The sequence below is a fragment of the Balaenoptera borealis genome (genome assembly GCF_965194805.1).
Source record: "Balaenoptera borealis genome assembly, chromosome: 11".
NCBI classification, from domain to species: Eukaryota; Metazoa; Chordata; class Mammalia; order Artiodactyla; family Balaenopteridae; genus Balaenoptera; species Balaenoptera borealis.
The window spans coordinates 73,630,649-73,643,076 of NC_138868.1; the positions used below are offsets into that span (position 1 = coordinate 73,630,649).

The 12,428-nt window shown below is 35.6% G+C and overlaps 1 protein-coding gene across 13 annotated transcripts in view; it reads right to left on the reverse strand.

Moving 5' to 3' along the window:
• Positions 1–356: 356 nt before the first annotated feature.
• Positions 357–12,428, reverse strand: part of MTMR2 (myotubularin related protein 2) — a gene marked incomplete at its 5' end in the record, with an annotated part of 107,549 nt that continues 95,477 nt past the window's right edge. For 12 of the 13 annotated variants that reach the window (XM_082339928.1, XM_082339931.1, XM_082339930.1 and 9 more), the window contains 4 exons: positions 357–1,756; positions 2,484–2,660; positions 4,799–4,912; positions 8,581–8,673. In XM_082339928.1, the coding sequence (XP_082196054.1) occupies positions 1,595–1,756; positions 2,484–2,660; positions 4,799–4,912; positions 8,581–8,673 (546 nt within the window). In that variant the 3' untranslated portion in view covers positions 357–1,594. Of the gene's footprint in view, positions 1,757–2,483; positions 2,661–4,798; positions 4,913–5,395; positions 5,463–8,580; positions 8,674–12,428 lie in introns of those variants that run through there. The other variant, XR_014231117.1, reaches the window with a different exon arrangement.

Here is a 12,428-nt window from a genome sequence, read left to right on the forward strand (position 1 = left end):
GAATAGAAAACTTAGCTTTAATACTGACAGACTGGTCACTTAAATACTGTTATAAATTTTCTTGTAACAAATTTCAATGATCGAATCATTTTGGTACCAATTTTGCTAATACTGGATATACTAATAACGGAAATTATACTTACTCATTGCAAAACGAAGGGCAGGGCAAAAGGTTCAGACTAGTGAGTTAACAAGTGAAAAAACACTGATTTTTAGTATTTGATTTATCTGATCAAACTGAACATTTCTCTTAGAACAGCTGCTATGAAACACCCCTTTCCTCAAAAAATTCCAAATAACATTTCTGCAAAAGAAACTTAAGGCAAACAACTTAGAACAAGGACAAAGTTTAAAAGTCAGTTGAAATTTTCTTTTAATTAAAGACCCAAGGGACAAGAAGCTCCTTTGTGTTACAGTACATAACATATGGCTCTTATACAGAGTAAAATAGACACCAGGGAGTCAAGTGTTTATACCAGCGCTGAATTCTTACTGTAGCAGCCAAAAAGTGAAGCAGGATTTCCTTTACTGGCATTGAGACTGTAATACATTTTTACATGCAATAAATTCTTTGGTAGACTTACTCATTCAGTGGAATCACAGAATTTGCAAAGGAAAGTAATAGTAAAATATTTCATGTAAAATTTGAGCACAGTACTTCTCACCATATGCTATTTATACAGACTTCAGAAAAAAGTCAATCCTACTAAACTTCTAAATACTGCCTCAAAATTTGCCAGTTAACTTCTCTGTGTTCAAAAAAAATGTAACTAAAATAAAGTAGGGCAGATAATGAGTTTTTTAAATATGTTTCATGATGTTTCTAGTAATTGTGCAAATGGAAACTAATCTGAAGGATGTGGAATTCTTTGAAATCCTGGACGGCTACCACTTTCTCCTCTCCATCCTCCTCCCAAGCACATCTGTAAGGCATCATTTTGGAACAGCTATCTAATACATCTTAAATTAAGTACATAAATAATGACAGCAATAATTTTCAACTATTACTACACCATAATATCCTCAAGACTTTGCCTTATTACATGAAAAACACGAGTTTTGAATGGTGAAAGTAAATCACTTACTACAAAAAGGAAAAACCCATGATGGGGAAAGGAGCATCAAATGATCTTGATTATGACACTGAGGCCCAGTATGTATAATGCCATGAAATGTCAGTACTGGTTTGGTTTGAAAACTGGTGCTCCTCCTTCTGTGCAATGAGTGCTCGTCCATCAAGAAGTGTATTTCTGAAGTAGTTTGTGTTTTTACCATACACCAAAATTTCTGAGACAGCATTTTCCTTTTAAACTCAGAAACTTGTTCCCACTGTGGATCCAGGACTGAAGCATTGTAATATTCTTTGGGTGACTTATAAGATTAGTGTCATAATCATGTAATTACATGTGGGGTTATTTCACTTAAACCACCTGCACTGCTACAGTTCTAAACTCATCCTAGAGAGATTTAAAATAAATAAAGTGACTTAAGTTCTCTCACAGATGGGTTCTGTATTCAGAAACTTTCTCCTCATGAAGCTGCCGTTGTAATCAGAGTTCATGGCGATGACCGATGGCCCCATCCAGTAGTCCTCTCACACAACAGTCTGTACAGGAGTGACACACTGTGCAGGAGAACCAGCTCTCTCCGAGGATGAGGTTGATCGGTTGGAAATTTCTCTCTGTAGTTCCTCTACTTTCTTCTGAAGCTCTGCTCGTTTAGCAAGAAGTTCTTTATATCTGCTGTGAATGGGCTCCTACAAGAGCAGCACACCCTAAAATTATTTAACTTGGCAATCCTAAACAAACCCAAAGTCAAGTCATTCCAGTATAGAGCTCCTTCCCTAAATGCTGCAATGTGTGTGTTTTCAGCTATGGGGACCACACCCACCTTTCCAGAACATCAGTGAAAATTAACTTCAGGGACTCCTCTGACACCACTGCTCTTTTCACTGGCTTCCCTAGTGCCCCCAAGTGTTTCCACAGAGTACCCTGAAACTGGTACTTAGACAAATACAACAAATAATTAAGTAACAGTGTAATCTAAAAGCCAATACTCAAAGATTTCCTGTCATTTAGTTGCAGACTTTTTAGTCTTTTAAACAGTAGTTCTAAGCAGTAAATATTCCATAACATTTTAAAAAATCAACCAGAATTTTGTTAGGCTTTTAACTTTCCTAAAGCTATTTTCTCCAGCCTATTAAGACAAGACCTCTAGTCCAGCACCCTCATTTTATAGAAGAGGGGAAAAAAGACAAAACAGAAGTGACTTGTCCAAGGCCAAACAAGCGAGTCATGATAAGAACCAAGTGTACTGATTATCCCTATGTAGTGCTTTTTCTACTATACAATTAAAACTGTTAACAGGAAAAAGTGAAAGCTTTAAATATGCACAGATAATTTTTCTAGATGCTTTAAAGGGGACGAATGTAATTCATACAACTGCATGGAAAAAACTCTCATTGTATATTGCAGGGCATATACCTGTGGCTTCATCCGTGGATTCCACCTTACGTAGTATCCCACCCAGAGCTCTAGGTGGCGCATGCTGGCTACTGGATAAAGGACATGATTGGAATAGCTCCCATAGAGAGGATTAGTGAAGTCCTCCAGCTGACTATTTATGTAAGACCACAATGACACAGTCCTTTTGGGAAGATTCTATAAGAAGGAAAAAGATTCTCCATTACATAAGCTAATTATACTTTAGATGGAATTTGTAAAGAGGTATACTGTGCTCATTTAAATTGTTTCAGAGGGAGAGAGAACTCACAACACTGTGGTGACAGCCCCACTTAGATTAAAATTAGAGGGTATTGGAAAACTGTGCAGTTCCGCAAAAAGTTAAACAGAGTTACCATACCAGCAATTCCACTCTTAGGTATATACCCAAGAGAAGTGAAAACACATGCACACACAACCCAGTACACAAATGTTCAAAGTAGCGTCAGTCATAGTAGCCAAAAAGTAGAAACAACCCAAAAGACCATCAACTGATAAATGGATAAAATGCAGTATATCAATACAATTGATTATTCAGTCATAAAAAGGAATGAAGTACTGATACACACTACAAATTGAACCTTGAAAACATTATGTTAAGTGAAAGAAGCCAAACACAAAGGCCACACTCTGACTGATTTCATTTATATGAAATGCCCAGAAGAGGCAAATCAAGAGACAGATTAGTGTTTGCCAGGGTCTGAGAGGAGAGAAGAATGGGGAGCAACTACTAATAGGTATGAGGTTTCTTTTCAGTGTTCTTAAATTAATGGTGGTGATGGCTATACAACTCTAGAGATGCTAAAACCCACTAAATTATACACTTTAAAAGAGTGAAATTTTATGGAATGCAAATTATAGCTCAGTTTTAAAAACATTTCTTTTTTTAAAGATACAGTGAATCCTATTTGAGGCTCTCAAAATATGAAAGTATCTTTGGAAGTTATCTATTAATTACCTAACATGCAAGAAATTCTCTTTTTTTGTACCAATAATTGTTTCTTTTATTGCTGCGTAGTAGTACATCATATAGAAATACCACAGGTGAAGGGCATTTAGGTTGTTTTCAGTTTTCAGCCACTGTAAATAAATGTTCACTGGTATGAACATTTGTGGGAAGAAAATCAGAATTTTGTGGGAACAAAAGTTTCTATTTCTCTAGGATAAATACCCAGTAGTGTGATTACCAGGTCATATGGTAAGTAAATGCATAGCTTTATATACAAATGTCAACTGTTTATGAGACATTCAATAAATTCTTGGTTGCCTACTATGCACGGAAATATTTACTGCATGCTACATACTGAAGATGTAACGGTGAATTAAAAAATTTAATATCAGTCGTCAAGGAATTTCTAGTCTAGGAAGCACTTACTACATGGCAGTTATTATAGTGTTTTGTATGGTTTATTTTATGTAATCCTCACAACAGTAAGCAGTATTAAGTACTTAAGTAAATAAGTACTATTATCCCTACTTTACAGAAGCCTAAATTAACTTGCCCAACTTCACACAGTAAGTCAAAGATCCAAGATTTGAACCCAGGCAGCCTGGCCCCAGAGCAAGCATTCTTTGCCACTAGGCTTTATAGAAAAGCATGAAGAAACTATTTTATAGCCACATTTTTTAGAATGAAAATTGAAGCAGAGGGAGACACTAATCAAGATAATTTAGAATTTCATACATAGGATAGATGTATTTTGAGGAAGACAACTTGAAATGTAATCCTTACAAGGTTTCTTCTAAATAATATCAACCACTTAAAAGTGGTAACTCTGGGGAAGTGGGGTAACAAATTTTAACTTTCTACTTAATATCTTTTCAGTATTCGAATGTTTTATGGTATTATTTTACAATTAAAAAAAAAACTAAAATGGCTCATACATATGCAGAATATATTTGGGGAAGTGAGCTGTCCATTCATTCAAATACATTTTTTTTTTTGCTAATTATATTTTTCTGCACCTGTTTTGATGGTTTTCCATCCTGCAGGGAGTAACAGGTACATGGGCACTCCTAAGACTCCACATACTTCAGTTCTCTTTAGGAGACACTGCTTCCTACCCATAAACTCAACCGACAGCTGGCTAGCATGTTCAGCCTTGTGACAGAGGTGCTTTAAAATAGATCAGGTTCAGATGTATGGAAAGAAGCATACTACAGCATATAAAATAAAATACAGCTAAAGGAATCATCCAAAAGAACAACTGTTCAGCTGAAATCCATCAGAGGATGCACTCTAGTAGAGAAAGCACATATTAGGGATACAGGGGGGAGGGTCAGGGCTCATGTTTTACCTCTTTTCCTCTCTGCTGTTCACTGTTACAGAGGAATGTTCCAAACAAACAGCTATATAGGTGGTCCAAAATGGTAATGAGAAAATATTCATTGAATTCAAATGCTGTAGGAAACTGCAAAATCAAACACCACAAACGCACAAAATTATTAAGAAATTTTCTCAAGCATATTCATCCCTGTATACTGGCAAGATCCTTTGTAATACTTCTTAAAATTAGGCTAAACAATATTCAAGACTATATATTTCTAAGCCATTATGGTATTATCTGCTTGGTCTTCTGTTCAAAATTATTTTCTGAGATAATTTTTCCTAATATCTCCTTTTCTTGTACAGTAAGAGTTTGAATGGTCTGATCTTGATGTTTCTGCATCCGTTTATATCAGTTAACCCTCAACTTGAGCCTAATAAATTCTGACTTGTCTTTCTCTGCCAAAAAAGACCATAAGCAACATAGTAAAATGTTTCTTTAAATTTTCAACAACATAGTTTTGTTTTTAGGAATTACACCAAAAAAATCAACGTCTCCAGAAAATGTCAGCAATGCACAAAAATAAATTCCAAGGCAGACATGCAGATCATTTAAAAGCCAACCTACTTATCTTTTCAAGGAACATGCACTCAAACCAGGATATCTTGTAATCCAGTACTTTGGCAGCCTCTTTCTAAAAAAAGAAAATTCACTGTCTCTTTAACCTAGGACAAGTGCTTGACTGGATATCTTGCTATTACACAAACAATACAACTTTGGGGGACTGTATCAAGGACCAATTACAGATCCCAGGAAGGAGGGTAAGGGATTTAGTATAATCCTATCCACCTAATGTTTCAAGAATTATTTGAAAGCTTCTATGTAGGACTGTACCATTTATAGGACTGTGAAAAGGAATTCCATGAATATTTGGATTGTGGATTTGGGAAATAAATATTGGTGCCAAATTTTTCTTAGAATGATCCCTACCCCATAGTGGAGGAAAACAGTATGAACTGCATGCAAAAGGCACAGGGAAGAAAACAACTTTGCCTTGAAGTTTCCTAAATTTATAAGCACGGTAACGTGGCAAATTTATCTTCTCAAACAATGTATCTTCTCGAACAATTCATTCTTGAATAATAATTTTTGTGGCTGTGAAGCAAATGAAGCAGGTAATAAAGCACATGCCAACATAAAGCCAATCAATTGTAAGAAACTGTCAAATCCCATTCATTCATTTACAGAACAAATCCCATCTCCTGTACTGTTTTTTTTTTTTTAATTTTTTACTTATTTATTTTTGGCTGCATTGGGTCTTCGTTGCTGCGTGCGGGCTTTCTCTAGTTGCAGCAAGCTGGGGCTACTCTTCATTGCAGTGCGTGGGCTTCTCATTGCAGTGGCTTCTCTTATTGCGGAGCACGGGCTCTAGGCGCACAGGCTTCAGTAGTGGCACGCGGGCTCAGTAGTTGTGGCACACAGGCTTAGTCCATGGCATGTGGCATCTTCCTGGACCAGAGATCGAACCCGTGTCCCCTGCATTGGCAGGCGGACTCAACCACTGCGTCACCAGCGAAGTCCCCCCATCTCCTGTACTGTTACACGCTCTTAACAGCCTTATTTATTAGCCAACCATGAATGCACCCTGACTCATTTTATTACATAGCAAGCCAAAGGAGCTAAGCCTATGATTAGTCTTTCATCTTTGTGGCAAAACTATTATCTCAGTTATGAGAAGATGGCTTAATCAGTGAGCATTTCCTCACAACAAAACTAAAATAGCATTATTTTAGAGCATTATTTAAATAGAGTACTAACTGCTGCTATTGTTTTTAAAATTCTGAGCAGAGGAGGAATATTTTGCCTCCTTACATGTTTAAAATCTAAAGGGCCCTTTATCAACTGCTTCCTGATCCCAGGACTGAGGGGATGAGGATGAGGGCAGAAGGAGATGTAGAATCTGGCTAATTACATTACTGGTCCCATTTTAACAAATTTGCTATTTAAATCTCTGCACATTCAATTATTCATAAAACTGATGATTGCCAATAAACATTATGACTATCTAACACATTCAATGCTCAGGAAGAAAATATCATACAGAAAAATATAAGCAGACATTTACAATAAAGACTCACAACTATAGGGGTGTTTTAAGTTCTATCAATGAAACACAAGATTAAACTGGTATTACATTATTTATTAACTTAAGCTCAAAATTAGAGTTAAATTGCTTTTAGATATACAGCATATAAAAAGTTAACACAACTACTAAGAAAGAAATGCATTTGTCATGTACTCTTCTATGTGAACAATTGGTAAATGTGACTGATTTTGTTTTTCTAACAAATATACCAGAACTAATAGTTCACACACATTGCTCCCTTCAAGGTATGTTTCCCAGAAGGCAGTACACTTAACCATCAATGATGACTTCTGTAGTCCCTTGATATGGCATATTTGATTTTTGCCAACATTGTCAAATATTACTTAAAGATTGATAATGGTCAAAAGTAGGTCCTATTGTTTTTGGTCAAACACCCCCCAAAAAAAAAGAAAAAAAAAGGATTGATAAGGCTTTGTAATAGCTAATATATCGAACACTATCTCAAAGGCAGTTCCAAAGGAAAAATTCAAACCTACTCCAAGAAGCAGTAAACATTATTAAACTAATAAGCATGTTGTATCTCCCTTCCCCCCAACATGCCAAGGGCCTAATTTGTAGAACAAAACTGAATTGTATACACATTTGCATCACATGTGTTAAAATACCAGCCTCAACAAACGGTAGTCATATCTATTACAACACTTCATTTAAGACAGCAGGTTTCAAAACAAATCCACCCAAATTGAAATGCTTATGGGGGAAAAATATTCGATATGTAATTAATGTATTTCACTTGAGGATCACCATTTTTCTCTTAATGAAATAAAGAGTATTTTATTGAAGCTAGAACACAATCCTAAAGCCAAGCAGAGCCAGCAACTGCCCTACTTTATATTCCTGTGGCAGTCTAATGAAAAACCAACCAGGCTCCCAGTTGTGTGAGGTCTAATAAAACTCTTGGATAAATAATTAACTGAAAACAAAAAAATTAAATGATACACCAATGAACTGTATCTAACTTTTGGGTTCTGAGATTATTTTTCCTGAGTTAAACATTTTTAAGACACCAATTCCTTGCCTCATTAGTGAAGTGATCCCATAATAAATCAGGTGTTTTTCAATCTCCTCTGGTATCTTTCCAAAAGACTAAATCTATTTACAGTAATATTTCAAATCATTTGCTAGAATGTTGACGGATTAAGTCTAAAAAAACATAATCTCTCTCTCTCTCTCCATACCTAAAAACAAAAAGAACTGAATCTATTACATACATACCTTGCCATAATTTCCATCTAAATACATTTTTCCATCAAAAGTGCTTAAAACAGGATTTCATTTCGCTTGAGTTACCTAGCCTATTTCATTTCTTTACCTCCTTTAGCAACGTACAGATGAGTTTCTGGGTGAATATAAAGCCATTATTTAACACTATTTGTCCAAAACAAAAGAGGAAACCTCTCAGGGGTTATTATCAATGCCATGCATTGAAATGCTAATGGAATCAAATTGTCAGGTGTTTAATACTACCTCCAAATAATATCCTTTAACTTAATTCATAATGTAATAATAGGTAATGGTTCTAGTACCTAGAAAACTTACAAGAATTTCCATTTTACATGAAATGTAAGATAATCAGTGATCAAATCCAACTCTGACTGGACAGCTTAAAAGAGAGATGTAAGAATGGATATCCCAGATAAATTACCTGTCTTGTCATTTGCCAGACACAGTCAATAAACTGAAGAAAAACAGGTGATCTGTCTGCATCTGCATGGTTCTTGTCTCCATGGCCAAGTCTCTGAAGCAAAGAATGAAATATTACATGAGCTTTGTGGGATTTTTCAGCTTTTAATGGAAGTAATTTTATTTTCCAAGAAAAGTAATATTTGCTCAATATTTTTAAAAATTCAGAAAATCTTTTTAAAAGAGCACTGCAAGGAAAATAGAAATCACCATAATCCCACCAAGCAGAAATCTCTATTAACATTTCAATGTGCAAACTGCCAGGTTATTTCCTAACATGAGACACTTGTAACAGGAATTACAACTCAGTTTAATAAATAACACTCAGATCCTAAAAGGCTGATAATGGGACACAGAAGCAGTCAGACCTCAGAGCCCAGATTTTTCTTCTGGAGATTTATTTTGCCCTGAATATTAACAGTTCCTTGTACACTAGCTTCAGGAAGCACCCTTCTCCTTTAACACCTTGGCCAGTGCATGAAGGGGATCTGCTGCATCTGAGCTCCAGACTGTCTTTCAAAAAGAATTACATTAGCACAATCTTTGAAAACTTTTAAAAAATGCTTGACATCTCCCCTCAAGCATGCACTCACCTACGTTCTCAATTTTTTTTTCTCCTCTGAGGACTTCTGCCCCCAATGACTGAGATAAACCCTCTACTCTGTACCCTAAAACAGTGATTCTAAAAGTATGGTCCACAGACTTCCGGCAGCAGGGCAGGTCTGTGAGTTCAAAACTATTTTTATAATATTACTAAGACACGTTTTGCCTTTTTCAACGTGTTGACATTTGCACTAATGGTGTAAAAGTGCTGAAGGATGAATACTTTTGGTACCTTAGGAGGAATCAGGAAGCAAGGCATTGAAATCAATCTATACTAGCAGTTATTATATTCTTCCCTGCCAAACACTTGCAGTTAAAAAAGAAAAAAAAAAAAAAAAAAAAAAAGCCAATCTCTCTTAAGCCAGTTTCCTTGATGAAGCAGTAAAAATTATTAACTTTATTAAATCTCCCCATTTGAGTATAAATTTTTTAAGTATCCTATTAACAAAATGGGAAATATACATAATATGCTTCTGCTGCAGACTTAAGTAGGATGGTAGGAAACACGGCTTTTTCATGGAACATCATTTTGACTTGAAAGAACAATATATGAACTATGATTATTAAGACTTGAATATCTTGCAGACATTTTTTTGAAAATGTACAAAAGTGACTGCGTCACTTCAAGGAAAACAATGGACAGTATTTGTTACCAATGACACAATTCAATTTGAGTGAAAATTAGATTTGGGGGAAATTTTTATATGCTACAATGAGTTTGATAATACTTTTCTGATAAAATCAGTAGCGGTATTAACAAATGTGACTATATGATATTATATAATGAAATGCATTAATATTGGAAGGGCTGTGTAAATCACTAAGCCAGTATTTTCCAAATTACCAACACTTGATGTTACAAAACCATGCATGGGTAAGAGATCTATTTATTCAAAGTGCAAGACAGACCAAAGGAATTTAATAGAACAAACAACGAAAAATTCATTGAGTTAGTTTTGGATTCCACATTACAATTAACTGCTAAGAAACTACCATTTGTCGAGTTTTGGCACAGTATCAAAGAAAAATATCCACAATTCCCTGAAAAAAATTAAAATACTCTCTATTTTTCAACCTACATATCTGTGTGTGGTCAGATTTTCCTCATTTCTTCAACCAACAGAACATATTGCAACAGATTGAATGCAGAAGGAGAAATGAAATTCAGCTATCTTCTATTAAGCCAGACATTAAAGAAATTTGCAAAAAATGTAGAATAATGCCACTCTTCTCATTAAACTTCTTTATTTGTTTTGGAAAATACAGTTATTTTTCTTTAAAATGTTATTTATGTTAATATATAATAGTACTATGGTTTGAATGTTTGTGTTCCCCCAAAATTCACATGTTGAAATCCTAATGCTCAGTGTGATGGTATTAGGAGCTAACTAGGTCATGAGGGTGGAACCCTCATGAATGGGATTAATGCTCTTATCAAAAGAGACCCCACAGAGGCCCCAGCCCTCTTCCACCATTCAAGAACACAGCGAAATGTTGGCAGTCTGCAACCCGGAAAAGGGCCTTCACCAGAAGGCCATGCTGGCACTCTGAACTTGGACTTCCAGCCGTCAAAACTGTGAGAAATATAGCCGTCCAAATGGACTAAGAAAACAGATTTATTTCTTCAAATAATATTTAAATTTTTAAAATTTAATTTCTAATATGGTGAATACTGATAGATATAAACAAAGATCTTTCGGGTCATCAATAATTGTTAAAAAAGGAAAGAGGTCCAGAAATCAAAAAGTTTGAGAATCATTACCCTGTATTAACCATGTGAGCATACCCTCTTGATCAGATGTCCTTTAACTGTCAAATTCTGCTTTCAGATAACAACTAAGGGGGAAAAAATGGAGTAGGTAACCAGAGTCAACAATTTAGGAATCCACTGCAACTTCAAACAGTCTGAAATATTTATGATTTTGGTTACATTTACATGAACATGTACAGCTCTGGCTGACTAAAACTTCATTCTTTTTTTTTTAATGGTCTTTTCATGGTAAGTACATTTTATAGAGAATTGAAAAACATGAGCTATTTGAATAGATACTCCAGATGACCAATTTTATTTAACAGTTCAAGTTCAAAAGAGCAGACTACCTTTAAATGTCCATTTCTTGCAAGTTTTTTTATAAACACTGCTGGTAGCTACTGGATACTAACGGTTAACATTAGAGACAGCATCTGAGCAAACGTATTTCAGAAAGTCTTTCAGCTAATCCAGGAAAATGCTGCCAAAAATCACACTCTCAGGGGCTTCAAGGCCTCTGAACAATCTTAACTCTCATCTCCATGATTTTCTAAACCTGCCCCTCCCTTGACTCTACTCCAGCCACACTCAGTCCCATCCAGACATTTGCTCACCCTGCTCCTCTTTCCTGGGAAAATATTCCTGCTCCTCAATCTCTAAATTCTATGATTACAACCAACATATACCGTGGATGGGCGTACATGAGAACCAAGGCCTACAAGGTAACTGTTCCCAAGTTTGCTGATTCCAAATTCAGTGTTTAGCAGAAACACAGCTAAAAACCACTTGAATGTTTATTTAATTAAAAGCTACATGAATCTAAAGTATGTTGTAACAAAAAGCAAATACAAAAGCACAGTATCCTTTAAAAGGGACATAATAACCCCATTCCTCTATTTTAGGAACTACTACAGTTTGGGGTACCACACTTGTAGAAAGCCATGAGCAAAGTCCAGAGGACAAAGGGGAGGGTGAGGGGATTAGGATGAGAAAAGACTGAAGAAAACGGATGTTTTGCCAGAACTGAAGATTATGACTGACACAGGAAAACAGCTACTTTCAAATATTTGCAGAGCTATCTTATTTGGATTAGTAGTCATATTTGTTCTTCTTATCTCCAAAGGGGAATGTAAGAAAATGAGAAGCAAATTTTAATTCACTATGAAGAAAAAGTTTCTAGTAGGTAGACTTTCTTCAGTGAGACTGGACAGCCTCAGGAAGGGACTTGCTGCTTATTTCTGGAGGTGTTAATGAAGAAACCAAACAACCATTTCACGGGGACACGAGAGAAGACATTCAACAGTTAATGCCTGGACTCTGAGGCCCTTCCAACTTTTAGATTTGATACAAATGACAACATCAAAATAAATTTTAAGTCATATAGAGGGCACAAAAATTTGTCATTTCCATAAAACTGCAACACTTTCCATACATATGGTCATTAAGAAGGGTAATGG